This window comes from Taeniopygia guttata, chromosome 11 (genome assembly GCF_048771995.1).
Source record: "Taeniopygia guttata chromosome 11, bTaeGut7.mat, whole genome shotgun sequence".
Taxonomy (NCBI): Eukaryota; Metazoa; Chordata; class Aves; order Passeriformes; family Estrildidae; genus Taeniopygia; species Taeniopygia guttata.
The window spans coordinates 14,389,363-14,400,100 of record NC_133036.1 but is presented as its reverse complement, the minus strand read 5'-3'; the positions used below and the strand labels follow the sequence as shown (position 1 = coordinate 14,400,100).

At 47.4% G+C, this 10,738-nt stretch overlaps 1 protein-coding gene across 1 annotated transcript; it reads right to left on the bottom strand.

Moving 5' to 3' along the window:
- On the bottom strand, positions 1 to 3,630 carry POP4 (POP4 homolog, ribonuclease P/MRP subunit). The gene is made up of 7 exons (XM_030282333.4): positions 3,491 to 3,630; positions 2,935 to 2,987; positions 2,338 to 2,561; positions 1,620 to 1,697; positions 1,337 to 1,398; positions 905 to 1,006; positions 1 to 478 (listed from the first exon to the last, which is right to left on the bottom strand). The coding sequence occupies exons 1-7, from the start codon at positions 3,495 to 3,497 to the stop codon at positions 342 to 344; spliced, it is 663 nt and encodes a 220-aa protein (XP_030138193.2). The 5' UTR covers positions 3,498 to 3,630; the 3' UTR covers positions 1 to 341.
- Positions 3,631 to 10,738: the final 7,108 nt, after the last annotated feature.

Sequence of the window (10,738 nt, the reverse complement as noted above, 5' to 3'; positions counted from 1 at the left end):
TTTATACAAAAGGCAACAATAATATTTATTGCAAAGTTACAAAATATAATTTTCACTGGACAAAGTTACACTTATAAACTGAAACAGAAGTCAGGTAGATAATATTAATCATGTAACTGTAATACAAGACAAAATATTATATACAAATAAAAAAAATAGACATAATCAATTTCAACAGTTGGTGAGACTGCTTAAAGACAGCAGACACTGCTCATTCTTCAGTAAGAAGGAATGCTTTAGAAATATTTCACATGGCTGTTGCTTCTTCCATCTGCCAGAAAACCTACTCTTCGAGCTGCAGGAAAACACGTTTCTGTGAATGCTTCTGAGTTTCCATGAAATCACAGGTCAATGGTTCCTTTCAACTTGAATTTCTTTGCCGATCGCTCACTCGCTCTGAGCAGGAACTTGCTGCCGTAGATGTAGGAAATGAATCCATTGAGCTCCAAGCTAAACACGTTGTTAAGTTTGGGAACAACTGAAATGCAAAAGGACATAAACTGAGCAAAGTGTGCTGATTTAAGTCCCTGTTATGGAAATATCCTGACATACCAGGGGATGTTATTCACCCGGAGATTTGAGCCTTGACACATTTCAAGGTTTTTATATTTTATCAAGAGAAGAAAAATAACCCAAGCCTCCACATTTAACTGGAATAACCAAAATTAATCCTCCTGCAGGAGCATACAGTTCAGTGTTACATCTTCTAAAACCGCTCATTTCTGATGAGATGTGGTTTTGGTAAGATATTGGGCTGTTGGGTAGTAACTTCTGCCACTCTGTGCAAAGAGCCAAAAGCACTGATATAAAACAATGTACTCAGCGGCACAAAATGAAGAGTGTGCTCAAGAATTTTTTTAAGATTCATGTCATGAAAAGAACTGAAAAAGAATGCCTTGTATACCTTTTAATTTGTCCTCTTTAGTGATAATTTTGAAGATGTGTTTAAATTCCTGTAGAATGATTCCTGTTATCCCAACATAAGAGGGGCACTTTGATTTTGTAACTGAAAGAACAAAAGTCTGTATTAGAAAATTTATTTGCTCTTCTGCTGTTGCTTCATGATTTTAGACATTTTCAAACATAAACATTTAAATATTCAGAAATAATGTAGTTACAGTAATCACTGGTAACATATGCAGTTAACCTTTGCAACCAACAACATGACTTTCAAGAGTAGTTGTAAAGTAATTAGCATTTTTAAGGAGAGAAATACCATCTCAACTACGTAATTTTAGAGTTAATGATGCTGAAAGGAATTTAAAAATAAGCACCTGAACTACAGAATCAAATCCTGAATTTCAGATGATATTCTACAAGCAAACAAACAAAATACCTGTAACAATGGCTCCATGGAGATCAGCTTTGAGCAGCTTGCTCTGAATCATATGGGGTTGCCTTGAAGAAGAGAACAGGATCAGAGAGGAGGGAAAAAATCAAATGAACTGTCAGATTTACAAAATGTCACCATGACTATTATAATCATGATAATTCTGTGATTCTGTGAAATAGTACCAATATGCTTATCAGTGAGCCACAGTGTTTCAAGTAGTAACTCAATAAAACTGGAAGTATCTACTGTATAAAACCCAGACTAAATTTAAAATCTGTCAACATACGCATCAGGTTTGAGTCCATGGCACAGGTCTCTGATATACTGTTTCCAAAGCTCGTGGAGTGGGAGAAAAATGGCATATCTGCAGTAAAAAAAGATAAATGAAAAGTATACAAAATTTAGTTGTAAAAAAGTCCATTGGTTGATTGCTAAAGTAGTCTGTATACTTCCACAGAGTTAAGTCTGACATTTTTAAGTTACATAACTTTAAGTTACCCTGCAATGTGACCCACTCCAAACAGCTGGTTTACTTTATAAAACAAGCACAAAGCATGCACTTTTCTACCAGCCTAAAACAGTGATGTGTTTCAGAGCATCGGGCTAAGACTGAAGAGATTTCTCCTTTTTTGCCCATTCTTTACCTCCCTGCTTAATCTATTAGCAAAGTAGGGGCTTCATTCAGCACAATAAATTAAAAGAACCTTATGCAGAACTTTGACTCTGTGGTCACAGACAGTCCAACTGTACAAACTGAAACCAGAGGGGATTGTGTCTGTGTTTGATTTCTTGTCATATTTAGGTACACAAAATGAGCTCAACAGACATGAATCTTTCACCCGTGCAGACAAGAGAATTCTTTTCTCATGCTGAAATGCCACAAGTAGTGTTTCAGAGTGATTTTACACACTGGAGGGTTCCTATCCACATGCACTTGCTGCTGCTTTTACACATTTTTTAATGTAGTTCCCCTTTACTACACAAAGTTACTTTTAAAGCCCTACCTTTGCTGCTCAGGTTCAATTTCAAACAGACGCAGCTCTCGCCTCTGCTTGGCAGTAAAACCTTTCGTCTTCTTCCTCTTTTGCTTGGTCTTTTTTTTGGGATAATGCTCCAGAATGACAGCTTTCCGAGTTAGCATATCCTGGATAGCTTCATCTTTCATTTTGGGCATGCTGCGCTTCAGGAAGGCATGTACAAATGTCTTGGCTTCTTCGGAGCCCTGGGGCTAAAGACATGTGAAAGGATGCTTTAAAATTTTAGGTGTTAATTAAGTTAGAACTTGCTGCTGACTGGTGGTTTCAAGTCGGCAAAATCTCCGTGGGAACGGGAGATTTTCCCCTCAGTGCCGGTGGAGGGAGATGCCGAGGGCCCGGCGGGCAGTACCGAGCGCGGGCACACCCCGACGCTCGCGTCCGGCCCGCTGGCGCACTCACGTTTTGGAGGAAAAGCCCTCGTTTTGCATTTCGTTTGAAACAGCGAGTTCCAAGCGGGATATACAGGGGAAACCGGGGACCGAACCCACCCCCCGCCCGTGGGAGCCCGGCGGGCTCTAAGAGGCCGTGTAGGAGTGGGACTCGCCAGGTGAGGCGGGTCCGTACCTGCAGGCGCGGCTCCCCGCTCTCCTCGGGCGGCAGCCGGCGGTACAGCTGCCCTGCAAGGCACGGCGGAGCGGGGTCAGCCCGTCCCTGGCCCCGCACCGCCCTCCCTGCGTCCCTCATCCTCCATCGCCCCATCGCCCCCGTGCCCGCCCCGTCCCTCGCCTCGCACCGCCCGCCCCCATCCCTCACGTTGCAATGCCCGCCCTCCATCCCTTCACCCTCCATCCCCTCACCCTCCACCGCTTTCCCTTCATCCCTTCATTCTCCATCCCTCGCCCTCCGAGACCTCATCCCTCGCCCCGCACCGCTCTCCCCTCACCGCTCCCCCCTCACCGCTCCCTCCATCCCTCGCCCCGCACCGCTCTCCCCCCATCGTTCCCTCCGTCCCTCGCCCCGCACCGCTCTCCCCTCATCGCTCCCTCCATCCCTCGCCCCGCACCGCTCTCCCCTCATCGCTCCCTCCATCCCTCGCCCCGCACCGCTCTCCCCTCACCGCTCCCTCCATGCCTCGCCCGCTCTCTCCCCTCTCTCCCCTCTCTCCCCGGTCTCCCCTCACCCTCCATGGCGTCCAGGCGCAGCCGGCGCCGGCCGATGATGAGTCAGACACGCGTGCGCACAGCGGCGCTTCCCGACCTGGCCGCAAGGCGGCGTTGCCGCCCGCCGTGAGGGCAGCTGCGGCAGCAGTTGGCTTTTTACTGCTTTTGTGGTGATAAAATCTGACCTGGGAGGCACTAAACAACAACCCTTCCGTTTCCTGTAACGGGGGAGGTTTTTAAAAGCGCTGTCAATCACACCGTCTGTAACACAGGCCGTCCCCCATGGGGTGCGGCGGCGGACAGGCGCTGAGCGCTGCGGGAGCACGGCCATGGCCGCGTCCTTCCCACAGAGCGGCAGAGTCGGCCCCGGCACGGCCAGCCCGCCCGTGTCCGCCCTCACTGCCCCCTCATCCCGCAGCCGCTCCCGCCACGCTGCCGCGATATGCAGTGCCACCTCTCCGTCCTGCCGTCTCCTCGCCTCCCACTTCTGTTGCCTCATTTGTTCAGGAGATCTGCCCCTCCCGAGCTTTCCCAGAGTGGCGCTGGAGCCCGCTGGAGCCAGCCGCCGGCCCGGCTCAGGGCCGCGGCAGCGCTGCTCCTCTGCCCCGGCTGAAGCTCCTCCACTGCCGCTTCTCCTGCAGGACAGCGGCACGGCACCTTCCTCTCTCTCTCAGGATTTTTCATAGAGGTGCACAGAGAGAAAGAAAGAGAAAACAATTTCTATTTCTGCTCCTTGTTTTTCTCATAAGGAATGTGCTTGGAGAATTGTTTACCTGGGGTGAGTGCTTGAGTGCATTCTGGTGAGGATTGTTTGAGCCTGATGGCCAATCCAATAAATCCAGTCCAATCCCGTGGCTGGATTCTCAAGAGCAGGGTCACCAGTTGTGAGTTAGTTAGATATGGTAGTTAGAAAAGTCGGTATGTAGTTGTAGTATCTTCCTTTTTATAGTATATGAAGGTATTTTAGCATAGTTATAATAAAGAAATCATTCAGCCTTCTGAACTGAGTCAGACATCGTCATTTCTTCCCATCGGGTTTGCCTGCATTTACAACAGAAGAGAAGTTCTTTCCTAGTCCCATCCTGTCCTACGTGGCCTCTCCAGCCACAGCCCTGCCGCTGCCACTGCAGGGAGTGCCTGGCTCTGCTCTCAGTTGTTAACAGTGTGTCAGAGCTGTCCTGGAACTGCACACCTGGCAACATGAGATCTTGGGTTAAAATCTAGTTAAAACAAATCTCCTGTTTCTAGCAATCAAGGTCAGGACACAGGAAGATGCCACTTGCTATGAGATTTACACGCTCTGACACATCAGGGCCTCTTTCCTTCTGGGACAGGACAAAGTCCCGCTCACTTACAAAACAGAAGTGTCTTGAAACCAGCATGGCCAATTCTTTTTCCTGCCAGCCCAGTCCCAACTCCTGCAGTTCTCTCCTCAGGCATGAAAAAAAGATACAGAAAATATTTATATTCTTGTCACATGGTGATATTTGCTTAGCAGATAATTAAGCACTGCTTGGTAAAGGATATTTGGGGAGGGAGTTACAGGGGCAGGGTATAGGAAACATGATGGTTTTGTGGCGTGCTGCTGTGGGGCACAAAGGCACTAAAGTGATCCCTTACAGGGAATGAAATAGTAGATCTCTCTGGTTGTGTGTAAAGGAGAAGGGGCCGGTGTCTGCAGAGTATAAGCATGAACAGCAGCTGGTTTGTATCACAGACCTCCTGGCAGTAAAGTACGTAACCACAGCAAGTGGATCTCTTGGTTTTACAAAGCAGGGACTCCTTGAGTTGTCATTGCTACTATGAGAAGATCAATTTTCATGAATGGAGTACCAGGATAAGTGCTATGGGCCTTTAGGGCCGTATGAGTGCTCCTTCACTGGATTTATGCTGCAATTCTTAGGGCACTTCAGGGATTAATAGTCAAATCAGTGTTGTCGGTGCTGGTGTTGTAAATCCAATGATCCAGGCTAAACTGGTGCCTGGGGAAACCAGTCTCTTCCAACAGCTCTACATCTTCATTTCCCAATTTATCTTCAGCTATAATGTCTGAGGGAGCGAGCTCAGCGCATTACTGTGTGTCCTGGCAAGAAGGCTCTGTGTCAGGAGCCGAGGCTCACATCAGATAAACATGAAAAAGAATAGGTGAAGAAACTGAGAAACCACAGAATAGGCAAAGGCAGTTTGCAGATAAGAAAAAGAAGATTCAGAGAAATGAGGAAATATGGGTAAGATGTGAATGTAAAGTGATATGGAAATATGCCAGCAAAAAACTGTAATGATTATTTTGGGATGTGCAGCACCCTATCTTAGTATCTTAGAATTTTGAAGCTTTTGACTTCAAGTAAATCCCCTTGGAATAGGTTTGTAGTGATAAAGTTCCATGATATATATCATTAATACCATGTTATAGGTGCCAACATTGGTGTTTCTTATCCAATTTAATCTATATGGCTTTATTTATTGCTCTCCAAAAATAATTACACCCCACTCACACTTATGCAAACCCCCTTCATGGACACAGTCTAGCAGTGTGCCCTAGGGGAGGATATTGCTGTACCTCTTGGGGATACTGAACTGCAGGGATGGGCAAGGACCCATGTGCAGGACAGGCTGGGGAACAGCAGTGTCCTGGGAGAGCTGGGTGGCTCTGGAGCAATTACACAATGATCTTTATTGTAACAGTCACAGAAAGCTAAAACCTGAGATGTGAAGTGACCAAAGACAGTATAATTAAAGATGTTTGTGTGACACAAGAATAGCAGATCAGGGATTTAAAAAAAAAAGAGTAATTATGCACTGAGGCGAGAGATGAGCGTGAAGTTAACTGGTGTGTGCAAAAAGTCACTGTGCTGTAATCACTATTATACTTTTGCTGAGAGTGATGCAGGAAATAAATACTGTAATTCTCTAGAAGGACTGTCTCAGCAAGCATTTGAGCTCTCAAGATCAATATAGTTTATTCCTCTTGGCCAAATTGTATTAGCAGCTGAATTTAGTCCCTAGGGACATCTGTACTGGTGAAAATAATTTCCATTTAAAGCCTTCTGATCTGATTTCCTCTATCCAGATAATACAATTCCCACCCCCTTCCCATGAGTGTGCTGAAGCAGCATCCATCCAGTCCATGCCAGCCCTGCCACCATCCCACAGCTCCTGCCTGCACCCAGCCTTGCCATCCTGCTCCTGTCATCTCCTCTGGGCCTGGGGGAGCTCAGTGCCAGCACTTTTAGGGCCAGTGGCTGACCATTCCCAGCTCAGCTGTTCCCTCCCAGCACTGGCTGTGCAGCCAGGACCTTCCCAGGGACTCAGTCCTTGGTGATCCTTGGAAAAACCCATCTAGGAAAGGGTCATGTCTGGGGGTGGTGGGTGGGCATAGCCTGAACCTTCATCTTGTGTCAGTGTAGGTATGCCAGAGGCAGGTTTGCAATATTTATGTGTGTAAGCCCAAACTCTTGCATTAGAGCCTTGGTTGACTGATTTTAGATTGCTGTGTTTGACTGATGAACAGCGTCTTTTGAAGCACCATGTATCCCTCAAATGTCTATTTTCCATATGTTTTTCCATTCATTTTTCTGCTTTATCAGCTCGCCCTTAACTCAAGGCTTGTCATCGTGTTCTGCCCCCCGCCCCAAGCTGATAAACCGTCCTTCCCAGCTGAAGGGTCATTATTTCCTTGCAGTCCTGGCTCCTCATCTCGAATTGCAGCTGCTGCTCCAGGGCACAGACAAAAGACTGGCTTGTCTGTGCCTGACAGAAACAAGAAAGCGCCGGGAAGTACAGTCCAAATAGATCTCAGTGGCACAGAAATCAAAACCAAATAATAATCCAAATTTCAGAAAATCCCAAAGGTTTAATAGGTGGGTTTTAAAAAACTAAGTGAAAGGAAGCAGGTTTTTGGCAGGCTGTGCCCTGTCTCCACAGCTGCTCACACTAGAGGGCAGCCCGAGACTGTACAGTGCTGTTGGAATACAGTTCACTGTCGTAGAGTAAAAAATAAATTATAAAACTTTACAAATAGTGTCCTCTTATGGAGGAAATGTGCCCATTTGCAGCTTGGTTTAGCATACAGAACTCCAGTTCCTCCACATACCAGCCTTTTCTGCATCACAGTGTCAGTGAAAAGAGAAGTGTCAGTGAAGGAATTCACAAGAGGAATTCACAAAGAGGATTGTGAAGGAATTCAGTTTCACCACAAATTAAGGAGATCACTTTTTAAACACCAATAAATTCTTGTATCAATATAAAAAACCATATCCATCTTAAAATATTTAAAATATGGGCAACCCTAGAATACCTGATGATAACTCTGCAAACTACATACCTTGGGGCACAGAGCAGTGCTAAAATAGCAACACTTGCTTCCCAAAACAGTAACGAGCAGTCAGGAATGCTGAGGCTTTGGCAGCTGACATTTGCTTTCCCTGCATGCTGGGATCACATATGATCCAAACACACATCAGCATGACAGGCACCTCTTCTGCTCCTGAACAGCTTGTATTTACTAATTAATACCAGCATTTGTACTATTCCATGACGGTGTCTCACAGTCATTACTTTTGTTATTCTTTGAGTCTCATTTATAACTTGTTGAATATTCTATTTTAAAACTTAATTAACATTGGCTAATGTGTGATAGGGAGGTGTCATGCAAAAAACAGATTTGGTTTTGGTTAAAACTAGATAAAATTAACATAATCCAGTACACTTTGAAAATAATTCAGGTGTACTGAAAATAAAAGGTGTATGTTAAAATAATTTGTGTTTCCCTGAAGCATCTTTTGCTGTGTTTCCCAGCCGGTGCTGGGGCCAGAGGTGGGGGGAGGGCACCCTGCAGCCCAGGGGCTGAGCTGGGACCATGGCACCGTCTCTGACACCGTGACCCACGAGGGACTGGCCCAGGGGCTGAGCTGGCACCATGGGCACTGTCTCTGACACCAGGACCCACGAGGGACTGGCCCAGGGGCTGAGCTGGCACCATGGGCACTGTCTCTGACACTGTGACCCACGAGGGAGTGGCCCAGGGGCTGAGCTGGCACCATGGCACTGTCTCTGACACCGTGACCCACGAGGGAGCAGCCCAGGGGCTGAGCTGGGACCATGGCACCGTCTCTGACACCGTGACCCACGAGGGAGTGGCAGGCTCCAGCCACCCTGGGCAGTGTCCCCAGCTCGGCCGCCTCCTGCACAGCTCCCAGCCAGCAGCTGCTCCCTGCCAAACAGCCACCATGCCCGGAGTTACAACTGCTGTGAAACCCCAGGGAAGCTGAGAAGGTTCATTAACTGAACAGATACCAACTTCTCGTTTTTCCTCTATAATGAGGCATCCTTCTCAAAAGCATCACTCTCAGCAAAGCCCTGTTCCTGCCAGACTCTTTGGAGGCAGCGTGCTGAGGCTGTTAGGAGTGAGCCATTCCTTTTAACACAGCAAGTCTGCTTGTGCACCTCCAAAGGATGCAGTGCTGAATACACACTGAAGGGCTCCTCCGCAGCACTCAGCTTCAGGTCCCGCTGGTTTGAAAGTGTCTGTCACAGCACGCCAGCTCATGAGTCCTGCCCAGGGGACCTGTGTCTCTCAGGTAGAGTGACACAGAGGAAAACAAGTGGGAGCTATTTGTCTGTTGAAACTGGGCCGAATGATCCCCGTTGGCACAGTCAGCACCTGAGGTAGCAGTGTCCTGAGCTGCTGCCTGAGGCTGTCTTAGGGGAGAGTCGAGATTCCCAGCTGATGTGGAGTGGTGCATGCTCACACAGGGTGCTGCTAACCCATAACACTGCTGGCACCACGCTGGTAATGCATGGAGGCAGCACTGCTTTTATAATGTTCCTGGTTTTCTACATTGGTGTTTTATCAACCAATTATAGAGGCATCAGTGACTGTATAATGTGTGACCCAAACCACCAAGGGAAATTCAGCTAAATCCCCCTCACTGGACTGCAGTGGAGGGCACTGAGCTGTGCTCAGGACTCCTGAAGTTTTCATCCATGAGAGTGTGAAAAGCAGTCACAGCACCTGAGGGCTTGGACTGCCACTGCAGGCAGGGTCCTTATGTGCGCTGGTCAGCTCCTTGCCCAGAGCTGGTGATGAGGCTTTCAGCTCCCTGTCTGTAATCCCATTTCTTTGGGTCTGCTGGAGTGTGGTGGGGCAGTGAGAGGGTTAACGCTGCAGCAGTCCTTTGATAATTGAAAAAGAAAAAAGCCCATGCTAAGCTAACCAAAACAACCCCCTGTTTGAGGTCAGTGCTTTAGTAAGTGCCTTTTAAAGAAACAATAACGTGGTGCAATAGAAAATACTCTGTCCCTCTCTTCAGCAGAAATCTGATAAACCACTGAGAGAGGCAGGTGTCCAAGGAGATAAAAGTAATAAATGTGGCTGCAGTTCGGGAGTGAGTTAGGCTGTCAGGCTGGTAATTAAATGAAAGCCCTCTCAGGAAATGCTGGAAGCTAATAGATACACATGGAGATGCCAATTCATTTGCCTCAGCAATGTATGTTAATTTTAGCATGGGATTAATTTATACATTTTGCAGTGGGACAAAATGGCAAGGATGGGAGGAGGAGAGCTTTCATCCTGCCAGTGGTAGAGATTATTAAGCACCTTACACTTGTTAAAAACAGAACAGTGTGTGAAAATGGGAGAGAGAAAATGTTTAATTTAAGTCCATTCTCTAAACAGAGTTAACTAATCACAGGCTTATACCTGACCCAAAGCACTCTTGCAGACAGCTGCCAGGGGCTCCTTGGCTTTGCCACAGCTCAGTAAGCACAGAGCCCTGGTTAGCAGGTAGCTCGAGTCACTCTGTGTTGCTGTGGTTTAAAGGATTTCTGAGTTACGAGAGTGTGAAATGAGGAGTGCTGCAGGGGTGGATCCGGCTACAGGAAGAACAGTGAGTTTTTGGGACTACAGAAAGCTCAAGGATGGATGCTCTGGCAAGTGTACAGAGGAGCTGCAGGGAAGGACAGATTTGTATGTAAAAGCACACTGGTAATCCCCAAGGAGTGGTAATCACCAGGAGCTGGTAATCTTCAGCGGAGCTGGTAGTAGTCAGCACAGAGCTGCATGTGCCATGCAGGCTCGGGGCAGTGAGCAAGTCACTGCTCAGGACCTGTCAGCTTTAGCCATGTGGCACACACTGACCACGGAGCTGCCCGGCTCCTTCTGGCTCGTGGTTGTCCTGTTCTGGAAGAAAGCCTGCTCTGAGGCCAGGCAGGCACTGAAGCAGGGGAGATGTTCTCCTGTGGCAGAGGGCAGTGATGGGGCTGTGGCC

What these genes read in the sequence shown, in the direction of transcription:
- POP4 (XM_030282333.4), bottom strand. An exon ending in ATTGAACCTGAGCAGCAAAG is followed by an intron (nt 1,698 to 2,337) that starts GTAGGGCTTTAA and finishes TTTTTACTGCAG; the next exon opens with ATATGCCATTTTTCTCCCAC. An exon ending in CATGGACTCAAACCTGATGC is followed by an intron (nt 1,399 to 1,619) that starts GTATGTTGACAG and finishes CTCTTCTTCAAG; the next exon opens with GCAACCCCATATGATTCAGA.